Genomic DNA, 27,032 nt, shown 5'->3' with positions numbered 1-27,032 from the left:
CCTGCCTTGTCCCTCCCTTCATCCGTGTCCTATAGCTTTGGTATTGGTATCCCACAAGTAATGGATGAATCCGTGGACTGAGTACACCTTACAAGAGAAAACAAAATTTATGCTTACCTGATAAATTTATTTCTCTTGTGGTGTATCCAGTCCACGGCCCGCCCTGTCATTTTAAGGCAGGTGTTTTTTAATTTTTAAACTACAGTCACCACTGCACCCTATAGTTTCTCCTTTCTCTTGTTTGTCTTCGGTCGAATGACTGGGAGGTGGCAGTTAGGGGAGGAGCTATATAGACAGCTCTGCTGTGGGTGATCCTCTTGCAGCTTCCTGTTGGGAAGGAGAATATCCCACAAGTAATGGATGAATCCGTGGACTGGATACACCACAAGAGAAATAAATTTATCAGGTAAGCATAAATTTTGTTTTTTCATTGCAACATTGTTAGTCTGAAATTTACCATCACTTTAAGACTATCTGTACATTAGCTTGTGCACTGGTCCAAGCAATCACTGTGTAATATGTATCCAGGTCAGTCTATTTCCTTCATTATTTGGAATTTGACTTCTAGCCTCTAGTTAGAGTAGGATTACGACCATTTTAGAGGTATTTTACAGAAAAATCAATTATGATAGTGTTTTGCAAAGTGTTATATTTGAAATCATTTACAGAGGATTAATTAAGAAAATTAAGCTATGAACTGCAATCACTCGTGGAGATGACCCATCTTAAGTGATGTGAAAAGGACATTGCTATAACAATAACAAAAAATTACTTTTGTTAAAGGCTAAAAGCTGTAAAATATAATCTGCCTTCTTGAGGAGAGCTGCATTTCCCCATGCCCATTTCCAAGCTTTTATAATTAGATTATTCATTTTTTTGTGAGTTGGCATCCATTGGTATGCATGCCCCTGCTCCTACTCGTATGGCTTGGTTTTTAAAAACTTGTTGCTATGGAGAGAAATAATTTGCTTGTTTAGCATAAAGGATATTAGGTGTAAATTGCCTTTTAAACAATCCCTGAGGGGCCTTGCAATACTGACAAGGCATTTTATTGAATCTTGCTAGACCTCAGAGCTTCAGAGAATACTGCCCTTAGAGAGAGCAATGCAACTGAATGAATAAAAAAACAAAATCAAGTCACAGGTCTACAGCCTTTCTACCAAGATATGGTGCAGCATAAATGCTTTTTTGCATCTTTGTGTTGTTCTTATAAACTCATACACAAGTTTCTACAAGCACTGTGTTACCATTGGTGCTGCCCGCTTGTATTTAAACATCAATCGGTGCCCCTTCTGTGATAAATGCACAAAAACACACTTTTGCTACTCTAAATGTTTCTCAGCACTTACTACAAGGATTCTTTTTTAAGGGTAAATCAATATTTAGTTTAATACTACAAATTTGCAATATATTTAAATAAAATATATAATTATATGTGTTTTAAGGTCTGTATCATCAACTGGAAGGCATCATTCTCCCATGTCCTCCAGACATCACTCCCCTTCATCTCAGTCAGGGTCTTCTGTGCAGAGACAATCTCCTTCTCCTCGACGCAGAAGAACACCGTCTCCGCCCTACCAAAAAGCATCACCTTCAGCTAGACGGTCTTCATCCTCTCCATATCCCACTCATGCTTCCTCCTCTCCTCAGAGAAAAAGGAGCCCTTCTAAGCATCGTTCTCCAGCCAGAGAAAAGGCGAGGCGCGAGAGGGCCTCTGCATCACAGGACAGACGATATGACAGGAGGGCTGGTATGTTTGTGCAGCTCTTAAAGGGACTGTAAACAGCTTGTAATTACAAGATATTTCTGTTGTGTTATACACTATAGAATAACATATCAGTAAAGTCTAAACAATTTTAAAGCAAATTAATACCTTGTTGTTGCAATTGTTTTTAAATAGCCAAACTCCAGCCACTACTTGCCTTACTTGGAGAAGACATTCTGGGCTTTAATCTGTATGCAACAGGGAATGCCACAGTCATTGTTAGCATAATGTGCATTAAAGGGACAGTCTACACCAGAATTTTTATTTTTTTAAAAGATAGATAATCCCTTTATTTCCCATTCCCCAGTTTTGCATAACCAACAGAGTTATATTAATATACTTTTAACCTCTGTGATTATCTTGTATCTAAGCCTCTGCAAACTGCCCCTTTATTTCAGTTCTTTTGACAGACTTGCAGTTTAGCCAATCAGTGCCTGCTCCCAGATAACTTCTTGTGCACGAGCACAGTGTTATCTATATGAAAAACTAACACCCTCTAGTGGTGAAAAACTATTAAAATGCATTCTGAAAAGAGGTGGCCTTCAAGGTCTAAGAAATTAGCATATGAATCTCCTAGGTTAAGCTTTCAACTAAGAATACCAAGAGAGCAAAGCAAAATTGGTGATAAAAGTAAATTGGAAAATTGTTTAAAATTACATGCCCTATCTGAATCATGAAAGTTTATTTTGGTCTAGACTGTCCCTTTAAGTTGCGGTCTTCTAAAACCAATTAGGAAAATATGTAGCAGGGTTAGCCTTGAGAAGTGCAGTTAGCTTTTTCAGGTCTGAAAATTAAAAAGCCACAATTTTTAGAGCTGATCTACACGAAAATGGGGAAAATAATAATTAAAGTATATAGCAAAATTATTTTATCTAAGAATCTCAAGGTTTTTACTGTCCCTTCAACTTTAACTTGTATGTTTGAAAGAATGTTATGTTTTTTTTGTTTTTTTTGAAGATGCAATAAACTTAGCAGTTAATGTGTTATACTCTGTAAATATCCAAATTAAAGGGCCATGATACCCAACTGTTGAAGCACTTGAAAGTGATGCAGCTGTTCACCTGAACATCTCTATGTAAAAAAGGAAAATAGTTTACCTGAAAAAGTATTCACACCCCAGCAAATGGGGACTTGCAAGGGAGTGTGCATCTGACGTGTGCAGTCAGTCATGTTATTTTCCTTTTCAGCTCAAAGGGATAGGAAAGTCAAAATTTAAATTTGCATGTTTCAGATATAACGTAATTTTAAGACACACTTTTAAATTCACTTCTATTTTCAAATGTGCTTTGTTCTCTCGTTACCCCTTGTTGAAAAAAAAAAAATATGCACATAACCTATACTAATTGGAGCTAACTGGTGCCTGCACACACATTTCGCCTGTGATTGGCTAACTAGATGTGTTCATATAGCTGCCAGTAGTGCAATGGTGTTCCTTCAGCAAAGGATAACGAGAACTGAGCAAATTTGGTAATAGAAAGTTGTTTAAAATTACATGATATATCCAAATCATGAAATACATTTTGGGGGTTTTCTATCCCTTTAAGGGAGTTTACTATGAAATCAAAGCATGACCTCTGCTCTTCTGATGCTTGTTGGCTATTCTTTTTAACTTGGTAAAACAGAGTAAGTGAGCGCTTAAAATTTATTATCCCTTAAAGCCAAGCTATAAATCTGCCCCTCTCAAGCAGATATAAAATATCATACACTCTAAAACACAATCTAGCTAGCGCTCCAACTAGTGAGCAAAAGGATAAATATATGGAAGAACACAAATAATATATAATAATGTGAATACACAAATATATAAAAACACAAGTATATACCAAAAGATTCTTCAGAAATACATATATTTTTATGAACAAAAATAAAAAGCGCTGATATATAAGAACAATATAGGGACGTCTCCCTTGGTGATGAGAATAAAATGTCTATTAAAATAAATCCACTTGAATATGGAATCAGGACAGTTAGTTACCATAAAATGAAAGGAGGTGTAATCACGTGATCAGAGTTCTCTGATGCCTCATTGGCTAATAAACTCACGTGCTATAGAGTTCTAATCCTGTCGGCCGTAGCAATGTATTCACAAAGCCTTCAGCGGACTTATAATGTGGCAAACTTCTTTGTCATGGAAACGATGCGGTAGGCTTTCAAGCAGATATACGTGCTTTTGATGTAAACAGTGGGCACCCTATTCACAGAGATCATCATCAATTCCTCAGATTCGCCTTTCTGGACAGGCATTACCAGTTTGTGGCCCTTCCCTTCTGGTTGGCCATGGCTCCCAGAATTTTCACAAAGGTGCTAGGGTCCCTTTTGGCGGTTCTAAGACCGCGGGGCATAGCAGTGACGCCTTATCTAGACATCTTAATTCAAGCGTCGACTTTCCAGCTAGCCAAGTCTCACACGGACATCGTGTTGGCTCTTCTGAGATCTCATGGGTGGAAGGTGAACATAAAAAAGAGTTCTCTCTTCCCTCTCACAAGAGTTTCCTTCCTAGGGACTCTGATATACTCGGTAGAAATGAAAAATATTTGACGGAGGTCAGAAAATCAAAACTCTTAACCACCTGCCGAACTCTTCATTCCATTCCTCGGCCATCAGTGGCTCAGTTTATGGAGGCAATCGGACTTATGGTAGCGGCAATGGACATAGTTCCTTTTGCCCGCCTACACCTCAGACCACTGCAACTATGCATGCTCGAATAGTGGAATGGGGATTATGGAGATTTATCTCCTCAAATACAACTGGATCAGGAGACCAGAGATTCTCTTCTCTGGTGGTTGTCTCAGGACCACCTGTCTCAGGCAATGTGTTTCCGCAGGCCAGAGTGGCTCATAGTAACGACAGATGCCAGCTTATATCAATCATCAAGGAGGAACACGGAGTTCTCTAGCGATGATGGAGGTAACCAAAATAATCCGAGGGGCGGAGACTCACTCTTGCCATCTTTCAGCAATCCATATCCCAGGTGTAATGAACTGGGAGGCGGATTTCCTAAGTCTCCAGACTTTTCATCCGGGGGGAGTGGGAGCTCCATCCGGAAGTGTTTGCCCAGCTGACTCAGCTATGGGGCACACCAGAATTGGATCTGATGGCGTCCCGTCAGAACGCCAAGCTTCCTTGTTACGGGTCCAGGTCCCGGGATCCCCAGGCAGTACTGATAGATGCTCTAGCAGTGCCCTGGTCCTTCAACCTGGCCTATGTATTTCCACCGTTTCCTCTCCTTCCACGTCTGGTTGCCAGAATCAAGCAGGAGAGAGCTTCGGTGATTTTGATAGCACCTGCGTGGCCACGCAGGACTTGGTATGCAGACCTGGTGGACATGTCATCTGTTCCACCGTGGACTCTGCCGATGAGGCAGGACCTTCTAATCCAAGGTCCATTCAAGCATCCAAATCTTAATTCTCTGCGTCTGACTGCTTGGAGATTGAACGCCTGATTTTCTCAAAGCGTGGTTTCTCTGAGTCGGTCATTAATACCCTGATTCAAGCTAGAAAGCCTGTCACCAGGAAAATCTATTATAAGATATGGCGCAAATATCTTTATTGGTGTGAATCCAAGGGTTACTCATGGAGTAAGATTAGGATTCCTAGAATATTGTCTTTTCTCCAAGAAGGATTGGAGAAGGGATTATCAGATAGCTCCTTAAAAGGACAGATATCTGCTTTGTCTATTCTTTTACACAAACGTCTGGCAGATGTCCCAGATTATCAAACGTTTAGTCAGGCTTTAGTCAGAATCAAGGCTGTATTTAAACCTGTTGCTCCGCCATGGAGCCTAAACTTAGTTCTTAAAGTTCTTCAAGGAGTTCCGTTTGAACCTATGCATTCCATATATATTAAGCTTCTATCTTGGAAAGTTCTGTTTTTAGTAGCTATCTCTTCGGCTCGAAGAGTTTCTGAGTTATCTGCTTTACAGTGTAACTCACCTTATCTGGTTTTCCATGCAGATAAAGTGGTTTTGCATACCAAACCTGGATTTCTTCCTATGGTTGTTTCTAATAGGAATATCAATCAGGAGATTGTTGTTCCTTCGCTGTGTCCTAATCCTTCTTCAAAGAAGGAACGTCTGTTGCACAATCTTGATGTGGTTCATGCTTTAAAGTTCTACTTACAAGCAACTAAAGATTTCCGTCAAACATCTTCATTGTTTGTTGTTTATTCTGGTAAGCGGAGAGGTCAAAAGGCTACGGCTACCTCTTTCTTTTTGGCTGAAAAGCATCATCCGTTTGGCTTATGAGACTACTGGCCAACAGCCTCCTGAAAAGATTACTGCTCATTCTACTAGAGCAGTGGCTTCCACATGGGCTTTTAAAAATGAGGCTTCTGTTGAACAGATTTTTAAGGCGGCGACTTGGTCTTCGCTTCATACTTTTTTCCAAATTTTACAAATTCGATACTTTTGCTTCTTTGGAGGCTATTTTTGGGAGAGAGGTTCTACAAGCAGTGGTGCCTTCCGTTTCAGGTACCTGTCTTGTCCCTCCCTTCATCCGTGTCCTAACGCTTTGGTATTGGTATCCCTCAAGTATGGATGAATCCGTGGACTCGATACATCTTGCAAGAGAAAACAGAATTTATGCTTACCTGATAAATTTCTTTCTCTTGCGATGTATCGAGTCCACGGCCCGTCCTGTCTATTTAAGACAGGTAGTATATTTTTATTTTAAAAAAAAACTTCAGTCACCTCTGCACCCTATAGTTTCTCCTTTTTCTTTCAAGCCTTCAGTCAAGTGACTGGGGGGTGGAGCTAAGGGAGGAGCTATATAGACAGCTCTGCTGTGGGTGCTCTCTTTGCCACTTCCTGTTAAGAAGGAGAATATCCCACAAGTATGGATTAATCCGTGGACTCGATACATCGCAAGAGAGAGAAATTTATCAGGTAAGCATAAATTCTGTTTTTCTCTTGTCTTTTTTTTCTATTGAGACTGGAACAAGAGGCCTTGCAAATTGTTGTGTGTCAGCTTTGCTATGATTCCCAGGTGGAACACCCAGTCCCTTTTTTTTTAAACTTTAAAAATCTTGTCCCTATAACTTTAAGTTATAGGGACAAGATTTTTGATGAGCCACCATTAGCTAAGGTGGATGCTGTTCAGGTGTCTCTTGAAGCAGATATGCCGCAGCTTTCTCCTCATCTATCTCAATCCTTTCAGTATCCCACATGCAGTGCCCTGTGTTTCCTTTTACAATCTGGTAGGATTTTCTCTGCAGGACATTGCTACCCAGGTATCCTCTGCGGTATCTGAAGCATTATCTGCTTTTCCCATGTTGCAAAAAGGACGTAAAAGAAAACTTAAGGAATCGATAAGTAAGGTTTCTGATCTGGTTGTGACTACCCAGGATTTTTCTTCTCAGAAGAAGAGGATGAAGATACTTCGGTAGCGTCTAAGGGTGAAATCTCAGATTCAGATAGTATAATTCCTTCCTCTGATGCACTATAATTTCTCTAGAACACCTACGCATGCTACTTAAGGCGGTTTTGGCTACCTTGGACGACTCCGACATAATATTCGTAGTCAATCCTAAGAAGTCCAGTAAGCTGAACAAATACTTTGATGTTCCCTCCGCGGTGGAGGTTCTCCCTGTTCCAGACCGTGCAACAGAGATTATTGCACAGGGGTGGGAGAGACCTGGTATTCCTTTTTCCTGTTTCCTATAGCTGATTCCATTAAGGAGTCGTGGCAGTTCCTAAGGTAGAAGGAGCGATTTCCACTTTGGCTAAGAGGACTACTATTCCCATAGACGATAGTTGTTCTTTCAAGGATCCATTGGATAAGAAGTTGGAGGCTTTACTAAAGAAAATGCATGTTTACCAGGGTCTCCAATGGCAGCCTGCGGTATGTATTACCACTGTCCCTAGCGCTGCTGCTTACTGGTTTGATGCGTTGTCTGATTCTGTTTGGACAGATTTTCCACTTGAGGAGATTCAGGACAGGATTAAGGCTCTTAAGTTAGCCAATTACTTTGTTACGGATGCTTCCTTTCAAATCATCAAGTCTGGAGCAAAAAGATCTGGTTTTGCTGTACTAGCTCGCAGAGCCCTATGATTGAAGCCCTGGTCTGTGGACATTTCATCTAAATCCAAGCTTTTGGCGATTCCCTTCAAGCGTAAGACCTTGTTTGGGCCGGGTTTGGCTGGGATTATTTCAGATATTACAGGAGGAAAAGGGCATTTCCTCCCTCAGGATAAGAGAAATAAACAGAAATGGTGTCGGAGTAATTTTCGTTCCTTTCGAAACTTCAGAGGTAAGCCTCCCCCACCCCCCCCCACTTCCAAGCAGGAACAGTTCAAGCCTTCCTGGTTGTCCAGTCAGTCCTGGAACAACAAGGGGAAGCAATCTAAGAAGTCTGCAAATGAATCAAAGTCAGCATGAAGGGCCTACCCCTGATCTGGGGGCGTATCCTGTAGGGGCAGACTTTTTTTTATTTGCGCAAGCCTGGGTTCGGGATGTTCTGGATCCCTGGGCAGTGGACATCGTATCCCAGGGGTACAAACTAGAGTTCAAATCTTTCCTCCCAGGAGCAGGTTCCTCCTCTCAAGATTATCTGTAGACCAAATAAAAAGAGAGGCATTCTTAAACTGTGTCGAGGACCTGTCTGCCCTGGGAGTGATAGTTCCAGTTCCAATACTGGAACAGGGTCTGGGATTCTACTCCAATCTATTCATGGTTCCGAAGAAAGAGAACTTTCAGACCAATTTTAGACCTCATATGTCTAAAGTTTTTCAGAGTACCGTCCTTCAAGATGGAAACTATACGTTCCATTCTTCTTTTGGTTTAAGAGGGTCAGTTCATGACAACCATAGATCTAAAAGATGCCTACCTTCATGTTCTCACCCACAAGGACCATCACAGGTTTCTGAGATTCGCTTTTTTCTAGACAAGCATTTCCAGTTTGTGGCTCTTCTGTTCGGCCTTGCCACAGCTCCCAGAATTTTTTCAAAAGTTCTGGGGGCTATGTTGGTGGTGATCCAGTTTAGGGGCATTGCAGTGGCGCCATATTTGGACGACATTCTGGTTCAGGCGCCGTCTTTTCAACAAGCAAACTCTCATACAGAGATCTTGTTGTATTTTCTTCACTCCATAGGTTGGAAGGTGAATCTGGGAAAAAGTTCCTTGGTTCCAGCTACAAGGGTAGTGTTCTTGGGGACCATAATAGACTCCCTATCATTGAAGATATTTCTGACAGAGGTCAGAAAGACAAAGATTTTCGACTCTTGCCTTGCCCTTCAGTCCTCTCCTCGGCTGTCAGTGGCTCAATGTATGGAGGTAATTGGTCTGATGGTAGCTGCCATGGACATCATTCCATTTGCTCGGTTCCATCTCAGACCTCTGCAGTTATGCATGCTCAGGCAATCGAACGGGGACTATGCGGATCTGGATCAGGCGACAAGAGAATCTCTTCCATGGTGATTGTCTCGGGAACACCTTTCCCAGGGAACCTTCTTCCGCAGACCTACCTGGGTGATTGTGACCACGGATGCCAGCTTGCTGGGATGGGGAGAAGTCTGGGGCTCATTGAAGGCCCAGGATCTTTGGACTCGGGAGGAGTCAGTTCTCCCCATAAACATCCTAGAGCTGAGGGCGATCTTCAATGCTCTACTGGCCAGGCCTCCGCTTCAGCCCGTTTTATCAGGTTCCAGTCGGACAACATAACTTTGGTGGCTTACATCAACCACCAGGGAGGAACTCAGAGTTCCTTGGCCATAATAGAGGTGGCCAAGATTATTCAGTGGGCGGAGACCCACAACTGCTGTCTATCTGCGATGCACATTCCAGGAGTGGACAATTGAGAAGCGGATTTTCTGAGTAGACAGAGCTTCCACCCGGGGTAGTGGGAACTCCATCCGGGGGTGTTTTCCAGTTTGGTCCTCAAATGCATACAGCCGGAGCTAGATCTCATGGCGTCTCGGCAGAATGCCAAGCTCCCGAGGTACGGTTTGAGGACAAGAGATCCACAGGCCGCTCTGATAGATGTGCTGGTGGTGCCGTTGAATTTCTGTCTAGCATACCCGCTTCCTCCATTTGCTCTCCTTCCTCGAGTCATTGCTCGAATCAAGCAGGAGAGGGCGTAGGTGATTCTCAAAGCACCGCTGTGGCCTCACAGGATCTGGTTTGCAGACCTAGTGGAGATATCCTCTCTTCCACCTTGGAGGCTTCCTCTGAGGAAGGACCTTCTACTTCAGGGTCCCTTCCTTCATCCAAATCTTGTTTCTCTGAAGCGGACTGCTTGGAGATAGAACGCTTAATTTTATCTAAGCGTGGGTTTTCAGTCATTGAGACCTTGATCCAGGCTCGTAAGCCTGTGACGAGAAAGATTTACCATAAAATATGTCTTAAATATATCTGTACTGGTGTGAATCCAAGGGTTTCTCGTGGAGTAGCGTCAGGATTCCTAGGAAGGGTTGGTCAGCAAGTACTTTGATGGGTCAAATATCTGCCTTGTCTGTTTTGTTACATAAGCGTCTGGCGGATGTACCAGATGTACAGTCTTTTTGTCAGGCCTTGGTCAAAATTAGGCCTGTTTAAACTGATTACTCCTCCCTGGAGTCTTAATCTTGTTCTCAAAGTCCTTCAGCAGACTCTGTTTGAGCCTATGCATTCATTAGATATTAAGATGTTCTCTTGGAAAGTTTTGTTTCTTGTTGCTATTTCTTCTGCTCGGAGAGTCTCTGAACGCTCAGCGTTGCAGTATGAGTCCCCTTATCTTTCATTCTGATAAGTTGGTTCTACGTACTAAGTTAGGTTTTCTTCCTAAGGTGGTTTCAGATAGGAATATTAATCAGGAAATCGTTGTTCCTTCTTTGTGTCCTAATCCTTCTTCTCATAAAGAGCGTTTATTGCACAATCTAGATTTGGTGCGTGCGTTGAAATTCTATTTGCAGGCGACTAAGGATTTTCGCCAGTCCTCTGCTTTGTTTGTGTGTTTCTCTGGGAAACACACGGGTCAAAAAGCTACGGCTACTTCTCTTTCTCTCTGGCTGAGGAGTGTAATTCGCTTGGCCTATGAATTTGCTGGACAGCAGCCTCCTGAGAGAATCACGGCTCATTCCACAAGGACTGTTTCTTCCTCATGGGCCTTCAAAAATGAAGCTTCTGTGGAACAGATTTGCAAGGCTGCAACTTGGTCCTCTATACATACTTTTTCAAAATGTTATAAGTTTGATTCTTTTGCCTCTGCTGAGGCTTCTTTTGGGAGAAAGGTTCTTCAAGCAGTGGTGCCTTCTATTTAAGTTACCTTTCTTTCCCTTATTATCTGTGTCCTCTAGCTTGGGTATTGGTCCCCAACAGTAATTACTGATGATCCGTGGACTCACCGTGTCATTAGAAAAGAAACAAAACTTGCTTACCTGATAAATTTTATTTATTTCTTGACACGGTGAGTCCACGGCCCGCCCAGTTTTTTTTAGACAGTTTTTGTTATATAAACCTCAGGCAACTCTGCACCTTGTGTTGCTTCCTTTCTCTCCTTTCCTTTGTTAGAATGACTGGGGATTGTGGGAAGGGAAGTGATACTTAAAGGGACACTCGGGTCAAATAAAATTTTCATGATTCAGATACAGCATGTAATTTTAAACAACTTTCCAATTTACTTCCATTAAAAAACAAATGTGCACATTCTTTTATATTTGCACTTATTGATTAACCCGCTCCTACTGAGCATGTGCAAGATTTCACTGACTATACGTATATGCATTTGTGATTGGCTGATTGCTGTCACATGGTACAGGGGGAGTGGAAATATACATAACTTTGAAATTTGTTAGAAAAAAATCTACTACTTATTTGAAATTCAAAGTAAATGCTATTGTATTGTCTTGATATCTTGCATTTGTTGATTATGCAAATGTACTGTGTTGAATGGTCCTTTAACAGCTTTGCTGAGGTGCTCTTTGCCTCCTCCTGCTGGCCAGGAGTGATATTTTCAAAAGTAATTACTGATGATCCGTGGACTCACCGTGTCAGGAAATATACATTTATCAGGTAAGCATAAATTTACAGTTTCTTTTACAAAGATATGAGTCCACAGATTTCATCCTTACTTGCTAACAGGAAGTGGTAAAGAGCACCACAGCAGAGCTGTATATATAGCCCCTCCCCTTCCCCTCCACCCCCAGTCATTCTCTTTGCCTGTGTTATACTAGGAAGACATGGTAAAGTGAGGTGTTAGTTTTAGTTTCTTCAATCAAGAAGTTTTTTATTTTAAATGGTACCGGTGCGTACTATTTTCCTCAGGGGGATATGGAAGAAGATTTCTGCCCTGAGGTTTGATGATCATAGCATTTGTAACTAAGATCCACGCTGGTTCCCACAAGACTTCTGAAGGTAATCATGAGACAACTTCAGTGTGGAGACCGGTTTCATGCTACAAGCAGCATTAAGGTATGTGCAGCCTTTTTTTCTGAGGAGAGTTGGTATATCAGAACTGGCTGACATTATTTCCCTGTATGGGAATGGGGTAAGCAGTAAAACCTATTTTAATAAGAGGGGTGTTACTGGAGTCCCTATTTTATATTTATCATTATGTGACATGGGAGACAATATAAAAAACAATGTTTTATGTTTTTTATTTTTGGCACTTAAAACTTATTTGTTTTATGCTTGAGGGTTATATTGTGTGTGTATTTTTACTTTAGTGCAAAACTGCATTTCCATGCGGTGTTGTTTGGGCCTACTCTGACTTTTGACCTTAAGGGGCGGAGCCTTTTTTGGAGCAATTTCTTCAGGCTTAGCAGCAGCAAACAGTAACTCGGTGGCTCCTGGACTGTGTAGCTGGTCTGAAGGGTTGGAAACTTGATTCGCTGTGGCGAGGTGCAGAGTGTATTTTTATCTATCTTTTGACTACATGTTGATATAAGTACTTCTAAAGCCTTATTTCTTCCCTTGTTTCTGGGTGCAGTAATTTTTGGATTAACCAACAATATTAAGCTATATTTTGGAATAATTTAATGTTTTTTTGTGCATTTTGGAAAAATTGTTCACGTTTTCTTTTCTTAAAGGACTTACATTGAGGTTTCTCATTGTTCTATGTGTTTAGAAGCTATGGTGCAACCCCCTCTAACATTGTGTAACTTTTGTAATGAAAGGGCTTTACAATGTAAAAAGCATATTTTAAATAAAGTAAGTGTGCCTAGGGATGATTCTCAGTCTGAAGAGAATCAGGATATGCCATCCAATTCTCCCCAAGTGTCACAACCTTTTATGCCCACACAAGCGACGCCTAGTACTTCTAGTGCGTCTAATTCCTTTACTCTGCAGGAGATGGCTGCAGTTATGTCAACTACCCTTACAGAGGTATTGTCTAAATTACCAGTGTTGCAGGGTAAACGCAGTAGGTCAAGTATTAATGTAAATACTGAATCCTCTGATGCTTTATTAGCTATTTCCAATGTTCCCTCACAGTGCTCTGAGTTGGGGGATCAGGGAATTACTGTCTGAGGGTGAAATTTCTGATTCAGGGAAAGTTTTGCCTCAGACAGATTCGCATGCTATGTCATTTAAATTTAAGCTTGAACACCTCCGCCTGTTGCTTAGGGAGGTTTTAGCAACTCTGGATGATTGTGATCCTATTGTGATTCCTCCAGAGAAATTGTGTAAAATGGATAAATATTTGCAAGTTCCTACTTACACTGATGTTTTTCCGGTTCCTAAGAGAATTTCGGAAATTATTAGTAAGGAATGGGATAGACCAGGTATACCGTTTTCTCCCTCTCCTAATTTTAAGAAAATGTTTCCTATATCAGATACCATTCGGGACTCATGGCAAACGGTCCCTAAGGTAGAGGGAGCTATATCTTCCCTAGCTAAGCGTACTACTATACCCATTGAGGATAGTTGTGCTTTCAAGGATCCTATGGAAAAGAAATTAGAGGGTCTACTAAAGAAATTATTTGTTAATCAGGGATTTCTTTTACAACCTACGGCTTGCATTGTTCCAGTAACTACTGCAGCAGCTTTTTGGTTTGAGGCTCTAGAAGAGTCTCTTAAGGTTGAGAATACATTAGATGACATTCTAGATAGAATTAAGGCTCTTAAGCTAGCTAAATCTTTTATTACTGATGCCGCTTTTCAAATTGCTAAATTAGCGGCAAAAAATACAGGATTTGCTATTTTAGCACGTAGAGCATTGTGGCTCAAATCTTGATCTGCTGATGTGTCATCAAAACATAAGCTTTTAGCTATTCCCTTTTAAAGGTAAGTCCCTTTTTGGGCCATAATTGAAGGAGATCATTTCTGATATTACAGGAGGTAAGGGCCATGCCCTACCTCAGGATAGGTCGGTTAAAATGAGGGGTAAACAGAATAATTTTCGTTTCTTTCAGAACTTTAAAGGAGGACCCCCCGCTTCTTCTTCTTCTTCTTCTTTCACAAAGCAGCATGAAGGGGTGGCCCCCGATCCGGGACCGGATCTAGTAGGGGGCAGACTTTTCTTTCTTTGCTCAGGCTTGGGCAAGAGATATTCAGGATTCCTGGGCACTAGAAATAGTGACCCACGGTTATCAATTGGAATTCAAGGATTTTCTCCCAAGAGGGAGATTTCATCTTTCAAAATTATCTGCAAACCAGATAAAGAGAGAGGCGTTCTTACACTGTGTGTAAAAGACCTTTTTACTATGGGATTAATCTGTCCTGTTCCAAAATTTGGACTGGGGTTTTACTCAAACCTATTTGTGGTTCCCAAAAAAGACAATATAGGACTACCGTGGATTTGAAGGATGTTTACCTTCATATTCCAGTCCACAAAGATCATAATCGGTTTCTAAGGTTTGCCTTCTTGGACAAACATCAGTTCGTGGCTCTTCCTTTCGGGTTGGCCACAGCACCCAGAATTTTCACAAAGGTTCTAGGGTTTCTTTTGGCGGTTCTCAGACCGCAAGGGATAGCGGTGGCTCCTTATCTGGACGATATTCTGATTCAGGCGTCAACATATCATCTGACAAAATCTCACACGGACACAGTGTTGTCTTTTCTGAGAACTCACGGCTGGAAGGTGAACATAGAGAAGAGTTCACTTGTTCCACAGACAAGGGTTTCTTTCTTGGGGACTCTGATAGACTCGGTAGCCATGAAAGTATTTCTGACGGAGGTCAGAAAATCAAAGATTTTGAATGCTTGCCGAGCACTTCTGTCCATTCCTCGGCCATCAGTGGCTCAGTGTATGGAGGTAATCGGATTAATGGTAGTGGCAATGGACATCTTTCCGTTTGCTCGCTTTCATCTCAGACCACAGCAACTGTGCATGCTCGGTCAGTGGAATGGGGATTATGCGGATTTATCTCCAAAGGTATTTCTGGATCAAGAGACCAGAAACTATCTTCTTTGGTGGATGTCGCCAGATCTTCTGTCCCAGGGGACTTGTTTCCACAGACCCTTGTGGGTGATAGTGACAACAGATGCCAACCTTCTGGGCTGGGGTGCAGTTTGGAACTCCCTGAAGGCTAAGGGTTTTTGGACTCAGGTGGAGTCTCTACTTCCAATCAATATTCTGGAACTGAGAGCAATATTCAATGCGCTTCAGGCGTCGCCTCAGTTGGCTTCAGCCAAATTCATCAGATTCCAGTCGGACAACATAACGACTGTGGCATATGTCAATCAGGGGGGAACAACTAGTTCCTTAGCAATGATAGAAGTATCCAAGACAATCAGTTGGGCAGAGTCCCACTCTTGTCATCTGTCAGCGATCTACATCCCAGGGGTAGAGAACTGGGAAGCAGATTTTCTAAGTCAACAGACTTTTCATCCGGGGGAGTGGGAACTTAACCCAGAGGTATTTGCCTCATTGATTCTCAGATGGGGCAGACCGGAATTGGATTTGATGACATCTCGTCAGAATGCCAAGCTTCCAAGATCCGGATCCCGGTCAAGGGATCCTCAGGCCGTAACTGATAGATGCCTTGCCAGTACCTTGGTTGTTCAGCCTAGCTTATGTGTTTCCGCCGTTTCCTCTCCTCCCACGCGTGATTGCTTGAATCTAACAGGAGAGAGCTTCAGTGATCCTGATAGAGCCTGCGTGGCCACGCAGGACTTGGTATGCGGATCTAGTGGACATGTCGTCTCTGCCACCGTGGAAACTTCCTTTGAGACAGGACCTTCTCATTCAAGGTCCTTTCCAACATCCAAATCTAATTTCTCTGCAACTGACTGCGTGGAGATTGAGCGCTTAATTTTATCGAAGCGAGGATTCTCTGATTGTTATCAATACTTTGATACAGGCTAGAAAGCCTGTCACTAGAAAGATCTATCATAAGATATGGCGTAAATATATTTATTGGTGTGAATCCAAGGGTTGCTCATGGAGTAAAGTTAGGATTCCTAGGATTTTGTCTTTTCTCCAAGAAGGATCGGAGAAAGGGTTATCAGCAAGTTCCTTAAAGGGACAAATTTCAGCTTTGTCAATTTTGTTTCACAAACGTTTGGCAAATGTATCAGATGTTCAGTCTTTTTGTCAGGCTCTATCTAGAATTAAGCCTGTATTTAGACCTATTACTCCTCCCTGGAGGAATTTAGTTCTTCGAGTTCTGCAAGGGGTTCCGTTTGAACCTATGCATTCCATAGATATTAAACTATTATCTTGGAAAGTTCTGTTTTTGGTTGCTATTTCTTCTGCTCGAAGAGTTTCTGAGCTGTCAGCATTACAGTGTGATTCGCCTTATCTCTTATTTCATTCTGATAAGGTGGTTTTACGTACCAAACCTGGGTTCCTTCCTAAGGTTGTTTCGAATAAGAATATTAATCAGGAAATTGTTGTTCCTTCCTTGTGTCCTAATCCTTCTAAGACATAACTTGGACGTGGTCCGTGCCTTAGAATTTTACTTACAGGCAACTAAGGATTTCTATCAATCATCTTCATTATTCATTGTGCTGGAAAGCGTAGGGGTCAGAAAGCTACGGCTACCTCTCTCTTTCTTTTTGGCTGAGAAGTATCATCCGCCTGGCATATGAGACTGCTGGACAGCAGCCTCCTGAAAGAATTACGGCTCATTCTACTAGGGCTGTGGCTTCCACATGGGCTTTTAAAAACGATGCATCTGTGGAACAGATTTGTAAGGCTGCGACTTGGTCGTCCCTTCACACTTTTTCCAAATTTTCCAAATTTGATACTTTTGCTTCTTCTGAGGCTATCTTTGGGAGAAAGGTTCTTCAAGCAGTGGTGCCTTCCGTTTAGGTTCCTGTCTTGTCCCTCCCTTTTATCCGTGTCCTATTGCTTTGGTATTGGTTTCCCACAAGTAAGGATGAAATCCGTGGACTCGTCATGTCTTTGTAAAAGAAAACTAAATTTATGCTTGCCTGATAAATTACTTTCTTTTACGATATGACGAGTCCATGGCCCTCCCTGTTTTTTTAAGACAGGTTTATTTTATTTTTTGAAAACTTCAGTCACCTCTGCACCTTTTTAGCCTTTCCTTTGCTTTTCCTATAACCTTCGGCCGAATGACTGAGGGTGGAGGGGAAGGGGAGGGGCTATATATACAGCTCTGCTTAGCCACTTCCTGTTAGCAGGAGGTTAATATCCATAAATATAAATCAAACTTTTTCCAATGCAACTTGTATCAGGAATAAGAATTATCCTTGTTTCCCTTGAGGTAACCTTGCTTGGGAAAAAGCATGATGCCTGCCATCTGGAGCCTCCCAGAGTACATGCAATTCAAAACGTTGTGTGTTGAGTAATTATTTTCCAATAGCAAGTCTGTATCACTATTGCACAATGTTTCAGACTGTGACAACAAAGGAGCAGTTACCTCCTGCAATAATATTAGTTAGCATATTAATCAGAGCAACACACAGGCAAATACCCTTCAATATACAGTCCCATTGGTTTACAGAAGGGATTAAAAAATACTTTATCCATGTGCCATTCTAGAATGGCACACGCCGTCAAGGTAAATGAAGGGGAGTTAAGTAAGATTAGAACACCACTAAGCCTTTTATAAATGCAGAAGTGAGCACTGTCTGGATGCCTACGAATCTTGAGTGCATCCAGGAAATCTTCTGTGTATGTATAGGAACGCTTCTTGTGATGATTTTTTTTTTTTTTTTTAATATTCCAGAGTTGCTTATCAAAGTGTGCTTGTATTGTATTGTATTTTCTATATATTAAAACTAACTGGGAGATATTGGGTCCAATACTTGCTACATAACTGCTGATAGCAACATTGACATATATTGCTATTTTAATATGACTTTTTAAAACTTTCTAATTTTTGAAGAAATATAACCAACTAAAAACATAGTTTCACTGAAAATATTTTGTGTGTGCTCTGTTTTCTTTTATAAATAGAGCTATGCCAGGATACTTGCAGTATTTACATCTAACTCTTTATCCATCTTATTTTAGAGAATATCAAGTTTCTTCTCTGCACTGATGTTTCATTTTGTTTCTTTTAGACAGTAGGGGAAGAAAAGATAAGGAAAGGGAAAGAGATGAAAGAGATCATGACCATGAGCCTAGTACTTCAAGGGACCACAGAGATGAGCGAGAGTCTCGAGATGGTCGTGATCGCAGAGACCTCAGAGATACTCGTAGAGATCCCAAAGACCCAAGGGATGGTCGAGAAAACCGTGATACACGGGAGTATAGAGAAAAAGAAACCCGTGATCAGAAGGATTCACGCCCCACTCGGGAAACCCATGACTACAGGGAAAGGGACAACCGTGAGTCCCATCGTAAGGAGGAGCAATATTCTGATGATCGCAGCTATAGAAGAAGTCATGGGAGAGATGAAACTTCACGGTCTGAAACTAGAAGTGACAACAGAAATGAATCAAGAAGTGAAACTAGGAATGATCGCAATGGTCGAGCAAGAGGGCGTGCCCCAGAACCTTCTGATAAGGGTAAATCAGCCACTAAATAAGTTTTGCCATATATTGATTTGCGAAAACATGCATAACAATGCTTCTGTTCCTCAGGAATGATACCTGCACAATTGAAAAAAATAAACAAAAAAGCAAAAAAATAAAAATAAATAAAGCCTGTTAAGTATTAATTACATTCCAGGGTTTTCTAAATAGCTAAGGTTAACCCATTCCATTGTCATACACATCCTGCTTAGGGGCATGTTGTGCTACTCATGTGGATTGGCTTTACCACTACTGTGTGTGTGTGTGTGTGTGTGTGTGTGTGTGTGAAAAAACCTTCCTTGGATTATAAGCTTGAGGGTTTATAATTGTAGTGCACATGAAATAAAGTGCTTTAACCCCAGACTGAGCTCAAGGACAGGATTCTCTTTTGTATGTAATATATCTCTGTATAGACCTACACAATATTCTGGGCCTTCATAAATAATAATAATCTGACCATGCAGTCACAGGGTTAACAGAAATATTGCTTGCATAGATGATGTAGATCTGACAAATACTTGAATGGAAGATCCAAACATTTAAGGCATACTTTATCTACAAGAAACTATCTTTTTATTACTTTTTAAAGGGGCATGAAACATATTTTTTTGTATCATGATTCAGATAGAGAATACAATTATCAACAACTTTCCATTTTACTTCTGTTATCTAATTTGCTTCATTCTCTTGATATCCTTGGTTTAAAAGCATATCTAGATAGGCTCAGTAGCTGCTGATTGGTGGCTGCACATAGATGCCTCTTGTGATTGGCTCACCCATGTGCATTTCTATTTCTTCAGCAAAAGATATCTATAGAATGAAGCAAATTAGATAATAGACTTAAAGGGTCAGTAAACCTTAAAAATAATGTTATATAATTCTGCACATAGTGCAGAATTATATAACATTATATTAGCTAAACTTTGTAAATCATAATTTCTTTCATGTAATTAGCAAGAGTCCATGAGCTAGTGACGTATGGGATATACATTCCTACCAGGAGGGGCAAAGTTTCCCAAACCTCAAAATGCCTATAAATACACCCCTCACCACACCCACAATTCAGTTTTACAAACTTTGCCTCCGATGGAGGTGGTGAAGTAAGTTTGTGCTAGATTCTACGTTGATATGCGCTCCGCAGCAAGTTGGAGCCCGGTTTTCCTCTCAGCGTGCAGTGAATGTCAGAGGGATGTGAGGAGAGTATTGCCTATTTGAATGCAGTGATCTCCTTCTACGGGGTCTATTTCATAGGTTCTCTGTTATCGGTCGTAGAGATTCATCTCTTACCTCCCTTTTCAGATCGACGATATACTCTTATATATACCATTACCTCTGCTGATTCTCGTTTCAGTACTGGTTTGGCTATCTGCTATATGTAGATGAGTGTCCTGGGGTAAGTAAGTCTTATTTTCTGTGACACTCCAAGCTATGGTTGGGCACTTTGTTTATAAAGTTCTAAATATATGTATTCAAACATTTATTTGCCTTGACTCAGAATGTTCAACTTTCCTTATTTTCAGACAGTCAGTTTCATATTTGGGATAATGCATTTTTGATTTGACCATTTTTTCTTACCTTAAAATTTGACTTTTTCCCTGTGGGCTGTTAGGCTCGCGGGGGCTGAAAATGCTTCATTTTATTGCGTCATTCTTGGCGCGGACTTTTTTGGCGCAAAAATTCTATTTCCGTTTCCGGCGTCATACGTGTCGCCGGAAGTTGCGTCATTCTTTGACGTTATTTCGCGCCAAAAAATGTCGGCGTTCCGGATGTGGCGTCATTTTTGGCGCCAAAAAGCATTTAGGCGCCAAATAATGTGGGCGTCTTATTTGGCGCGAAAAAATATGGGCGTCGCTTTTGTCTCCACATTATTTAAGTCTCATTTTTTATTGCTTCTGGTTGCTAGAAGCTTGTTCTTTGGCATTTTTTTCCCATTCCTGAAACTGTCATTTAAGGAATTTGATCAATTTTGCTTTATATGTTGTTTTTTCTCTTACATATTGCAAGATGTCTCACGTTGCATCTGAGCCAGAAGATACTACAGGAAAATCGCTGTCAAGTGCTGAATCTACCAAAGCTAAGTGTATCTGCTGTAAACTTTTGGTAGCTATTTCTCCAGCTGTTGTTTGTATTGATTGTCATGACAAACTTGTTAAAGCAGATAATATTTCCTTTAGTAAAGTACCATTGCCTGTTGCAGTTCCCTCAACATCTAAGGTACAGAATGTTCCTGATAATATAAGAGATTTTGTTTCTGAATCCATAAAGAAGGCTATGTCTGTTATTTCTCCTTCTAGTAAACGTAAAAAATCTTTTAAAACTTCTCTCCCTACAGATGAATTTTTAAATGAACATCATCATTCTGATTCTGATGACTCCTCTGGTTCAGAGGATTCTGTCTCTGAGGTTGATGCTGATAAATCTTCATATTTATTTAAAATGGAATTTATTCGTTCTTTACTTAAAGAAGTTTTAATTGCTTTAGAAATAGAGGATTCTGGTCCTCTTGATACTAATTCTAAACGTTTAGATAAGGTATTTAAAGCTCCTGTGGTTATTCCAGAAGTTTTTCCTGTTCCTAATGCTATTTCTGCAGTAATTTCCAAAGAATGGGATAAATTGGGTAATTCATTTACTCCTTCTAAACGTTTTAAGCATTTATATCCTGTGCCGTCTGACAGATTAGAATTTTGGGACAAAATCCCTAAAGTTGATGGGGCTATTTCTACCCTTGCTAAACGTACTACTATTCCTACGTCAGATGGTACTTCATTTAAGGATCCTCTAGATAGGAAAATTGAGTCCTTTCTAAGAAAAGCTTATCTGTGTTCAGGTAATCTTCTTAGACCTGCTATATCTTTGGCTGATGTTGCTGCAGCTTCAACTTTTTGGTTGGAAACTTTAGCGCAACAAGTAACACATCGTGATTCTCATGACATTATTATTCTTCTTCAGCATGCTAATAATTTTATCTGTGATGCCATTTTTGATATTATCAGAGTTGATGTCAGGTTTATGTCTCTAGCTATTTTAGCTAGAAGAGCTTTATGGCTTAAAACTTGGAATGCTGATATGGCTTCTAAATCAACTTTACTTTCTATTTCTTTCCAGGGTAACAAATTATTTGGTTCTCAGTTGGATTCCATCATTTCAACTGTTACTGGTGGGAAAGGAACTTTTTTACCACAGGATAAAAAATCTAAAGGTAAAAGCAGAGCTAATAATCGTTTTCGTTCCTTTCGTTTCAACAAAGAACAAAAGCCTGATCCTTCATCCTCAGGAGCAGTTTCAGTTTGGAAACCATCTCCAGTCTGGAATAAATCCAAGCCAGCTAGAAAGGCAAAGCCTGCTTCTAAGTCCACATGAAGGTGCGGCCCTCATTCCAGCTCAGCTGGTAGGGGGCAGGTTACGTTTTTTCAAGGAAATTTGGATCAATTCTGTTCACAATCTTTGGATTCAGAACATTGTTTCAGAAGGGTACAGAATTGGTTTCAAGATAAGACCTCCTGCAAAGAGATTTTTTCTTTCCCGTGTCCCAGTAAATCCAGTAAAAGCTCAAGCATTTCTGAAATGTGTTTCAGATCTAGAGTTGACTGGAGTAATTATGCCAGTTCCAGTTCAGGAACAGGGGATGGGGTTTTATTCAAATCTCTTCATTGTACCAAAGAAGGAGAATTCCTTCAGACCAGTTCTGGATCTAAAAATATTGAATCGTTATGTAAGGATACCAACGTTCAAAATGGTAACTGTAAGGACTATCTTGCCTTTTGTTCAGCAAGGGAATTATATGTCCACAATAGATTTACAGGATGCATATCTGCATATTCCGATTCATCCAGATCATTTTCAGTTCCTGAGATTCTCTTTTCTGGACAAGCATTACCAGTTTGTGGCTCTGCCGTTTGGCCTAGCTACAGCTCCAAGAATTTTTACAAAGGTTCTCGGTGCCCTTCTCTCTGTAATCAGAGAACAGGGTATTGTGGTATTTCCTTATTTGGACGATATCTTGGTACTTGCTCAGTCTTTACATTTAGCAGAATCTCATACGAATCGACTTGTGTTGTTTCTTCAAGATCATGGTTGGAGGATCAATTTACCAAAAAGTTCTTTGATTCCTCAGACAAGGGTAACCTTTCTGGGTTTCCAGATGGATTCAGTGTCCATGACTCTGTCTTTAACAGACAAGAGACGTCTAAAATTGATTGCAGCTTGTCAAAACCTTCAGTCACAATCATTCCCTTCGGTAGCCTTATGCATGGAAATTCTAGGTCTTATGACTGCTGCATCGGACGCGATCCCCTTTGCTCGTTTTCACATGCGACCTCTTCAGCTCTGTATGCTGAAGCAATGGTGCAAGGATTACACGAAGATATCTCAAACAATATCTTTAAAACCTATTGTTCGGCACTCTCTAACATGGTGGACAGATCACCATCGTTTAATTCAGGGGGCTTCTTTTGTGCTTCCGACCTGGACTGTAATTTCAACAGATGCAAGTCTCACGGGTTGGGGAGCTGTGTGGGGATCTCTGACGGCACAGGGAGTTTGGGAATCTCAGGAGGTGAGATTACCTATCAATATCTTGGAACTCCGTGCAATTTTCAGAGCTCTTCAGTTTTGGCCTCTTCTGAAGAGAGAATCGTTCATTTGTTTTCAGACAGACAATGTCACAACTGTGGCATACATCAATCATCAAGGAGGGACTCACAGTCCTCTGGCTATGAAAGAAGTATCTCGAATTTTGGTTTGGGCGGAATCCAGCTCCTGTCTAGTCTCTGCGGTTCATATCCCAGGTGTAGACAATTGGGAAGCGGATTATCTCAGTCGCCAAACGTTGCATCCGGGCGAATGGTCTCTTCACCCAGAGGTATTTCTTCAGATTGTTCAAATGTGGGAACTTCCAGAAATAGATCTGATGGCGTCCCATCTAAACAAGAAACTTCCCAGGTATCTGTCCAGATCCCGGGATCCTCAGGCGGAGGCAGTGGATGCATTATCACTTCCTTGGAAGTATCATCCTGCCTATATCTTTCCGCCTCTAGTTCTTCTTCCAAGAGTGATCTCCAAGATTCTGAAGGAATGCTCGTTTGTTCTGCTGGTAGCTCCAGCATGGCCTCACGGGTTTTGGTATGCGGATCTTGTCCGGATGGCCTCTTGCCAACCATGGACTCTTCCGTTAAGACCAGACCTTCTGTCACAAGGTCCTTTTTTCCATCAGGATCTGAAATCCTTAAATTTAAAGGTATGGAGATTGAACGCTTGATTCTTGGTCAAAGAGGTTTCTCTGACTCTGTGATTAATACTATGTTACAGGCCCGTAAATCTGTATCTCGAGAGATATATTATAGAGTCTGGAAGACTTATATTTCTTGGTGTCTTTCTCATCATTTTTCTTGGCATTCTTTTAGAATACCGAGAATTTTACAGTTTCTTCAGGATGGTTTAGATAAGGGTTTGTCCGCAAGTTCTTTGAAAGGACAAATCTCTGCTCTTTCTGTTCTTTTTCACAGAAAGATTGCTATTCTTCCTGATATTCATTGTTTTGTACAAGCTTTGGTTCGTATAAAACCTGTCATTAAGTCAATTTCTCCTCCTTGGAGTTTGAATTTGGTTCTGGGAGCTCTTCAAGCTCCTCCGTTTGAACCTATGCATTCATTGGACATTAAATTACTTTCTTGGAAAGTTTTGTTTCTTTTGGCCATCTCTTCTGCCAGAAGAGTTTCTGAATTATCTGCTCTTTCTTGTGAGTCTCCTTTTCTGATTTTTCATCAGGATAAGGCGGTGTTGCGAACTTCTTTTGAATTTTTACCTAAAGTTGTGAATTCCAACAACATTGGTAGAGAAATTGTGGTTCCTTCATTATGTCCTAATCCTAAGAATTCTAAGGAGAAATCGTTGCATTCTTTGGATGTTGTTAGAGCTTTGAAATATTATGTTGAAGCTACGAAATCTTTCCGTAAGACTTCTAGTCTATTTGTTATCTTTTCCGGTTCTAGAAAAGGCCAGAAAGCTTCTGCCATTTCTTTGGCATCTTGGTTGAAATCTTTAATTCATCTTGCCTATGTTGAGTCGGGTAAAATTCCGCCTCAGAGAATTACAGCTCATTCTACTAGGTCAGTATCTACTTCCTGGGCGTTTAGGAATGAAGCTTCGGTTGACCAGATCTGCAAAGCAGCAACTTGGTCCTCTTTGCATACTTTTACTAAATTCTACCATTTTGATGTATTTTCTTCTTCTGAAGCAGTTTTTGGTAGAAAAGTACTTCAGGCAGCGGTTTCAGTTTGAATCTTCTGCTTATGTTTTTTGTTAAACTTTATTTTGGGTGTGGATTATTTTCAGCAGGAATTGGCTGTCTTTATTTTATCCCTCCCTCTCTAGTGACTCTTGTGTGGAAAGATCCACATCTTGGGTAGTCATTATCCCATACGTCACTAGCTCATGGACTCTTGCTAATTACATGAAAGAAAACATAATTTATGTAAGAACTTACCTGATAAATTCATTTCTTTCATATTAGCAAGAGTCCATGAGGCCCGCCCTTTTTTTGTGGTGGTTATGATTTTGTATAAAGCACAATTATTCCAATTCCTTATTTTATATGCTTTCGCACTTTTTTTATCACCCCACTTCTTGGCTATTCGTTAAACTGAATTGTGGGTGTGGTGAGGGGTGTATTTATAGGCATTTTGAGGTTTGGGAAACTTTGCCCCTCCTGGTAGGAATGTATATCCCATACGTCACTAGCTCATGGACTCTTGCTAATATGAAAGAAATGAATTTATCAGGTAAGTTCTTACATAAATTATGTTATTCCCTTTTTATTTTGTAAAAATACCGCTGTTTTACAGACCCGCTCTCTGTACTCTGCTGAGTGGGTCTGTTGTTTTTACTGAGCGCATCGGGCCAGCTGTATAGTCACAGCCCGGCCCAACCGCGCCATTAGACACAGTGCAGCTTGCTCCTGCTGTCAGACAGAGCGGGAGCGAGCTGCACTGTGTCTAATGGCGCGGTCAGGCCGGGCTGTGACTATACAGCTGGCCCGATGCGCTCAGTAAAAACAACAGACCCGCTCAGCAGAGTACAGAGAGTGGGTCTGTAAAACAGCGGTATTTTTACAAAATAAAAAGGGAATATTATGATTTACAAAGTTTAGCTAATATAATGTTATATAATTCTGCACTATGTGCAGAATTATATAACATTATTTTTAAGGTTTACTGTCCCTTTAAAATGGAATGTTTAAAATTGTATTCTCTATCTGAATCATGAGAAAAAACTTTTGGATTTCATGTCCCTTTTAATCTATTTATTTCTATTTACCTAAATTAGTGTTGCATTTAGAAAAAATACATACGCGCGCACACACGCTTTGATATAAATTGCCATTATTTGATTTTCTGATGGCAGATGTTTGCAGTTCTCAGTAATATGTAGGCACTTGATCAGTAAATAGTTAATTTTAAATATTAATTTATATATGCATTACAAATTGCATAGGTGTATACATGAGTTCATTTTTTTTTTTTTTAAATAATGTAATATGTGTTTTAAGGTTATTCCTGCTCAACAATTTGTATCTTATGATCTGATGATGACTCGCTATGTAATTTTTTTTAAAAAAATTTTTAGTGCCTATAATTTCGGCTTTTGAACACATTATCTAAAACTTGCTGTAACATACACATCACACTTTTGTAACATTTATTTAATGATACCACACCAGCACATAAAATTAAAGGGTTACAAGTCGGTGACAAACACACAAATAAAATACAATAATATCATTTCATATAGAAAGGTAATACAAATAACATATGTTGCAATTAAAACGAAGCTGCCAACCATAGGAAAAACATTGAATGCGCTACAGCCAATCATAAACTAGTCTCTTCCACTACTTATGAATAATTATTAAAACTATGTTTCTTTCATGTAATTAGCAAGAGTCCATGAGCTAGTGACGTATGGGATATACATTCCTACCAGGAGGGGCAAAGTTTCCCAAACCTCAAAATGCCTATAAATACACCCCTCACCACACCCACAAATCAGTTTTACAAACTTTGCCTCCTATGGAGGTGGTGAAGTAAGTTTGCTAGATTCTACGTTGATATGCGCTCCGCAGCAGGTTGGAGCCCGGTTTTCCTCTCAGCGTGCAGTGAATGTCAGAGGGATGTGAGGAGAGTATTGCCTATTTGAATTCAATGATCTCCTTCTACGGGGTCTATTTCATAGGTTCTCTGTTATTGGTCGTAGAGATTCATCTCTTACCTCCCTTTTCAGATCGACGATATACTCTTATTTATATACCATTACCTCTGCTGATTTTCGTTTCAGTACTGGTTTGGCTTTCTACAACATGTAGATGAGTGTCCTGGGGTAAGTAAGTCTTATTTTCTGTGACACTCTAAGCTATGGTTGGGCACTTTTTTA

At 40.6% G+C, this 27,032-nt stretch overlaps 1 protein-coding gene across 1 annotated transcript in view; it reads left to right on the top strand.

Annotated features, from left to right (window-relative positions):
* Positions 1-27,032, top strand: part of ZC3H13 (zinc finger CCCH-type containing 13) — a gene marked incomplete in the record, with an annotated part of 366,958 nt that overhangs the window by 96,412 nt on the left and 243,514 nt on the right. The window contains 2 exon segments of the mRNA XM_053708001.1: positions 1,446-1,750; positions 18,150-18,596. Of these exon segments, the coding sequence (XP_053563976.1) occupies positions 1,446-1,750; positions 18,150-18,596 (752 nt within the window).

This window comes from Bombina bombina, chromosome 3 (assembly GCF_027579735.1).
Source record: "Bombina bombina isolate aBomBom1 chromosome 3, aBomBom1.pri, whole genome shotgun sequence".
Lineage (NCBI taxonomy): Eukaryota > Metazoa > Chordata > Amphibia > Anura > Bombinatoridae > Bombina > Bombina bombina.
The sequence above is the reverse complement of the archived record's forward strand: the minus strand, read 5'-3'. Positions and strand labels throughout refer to the sequence as shown.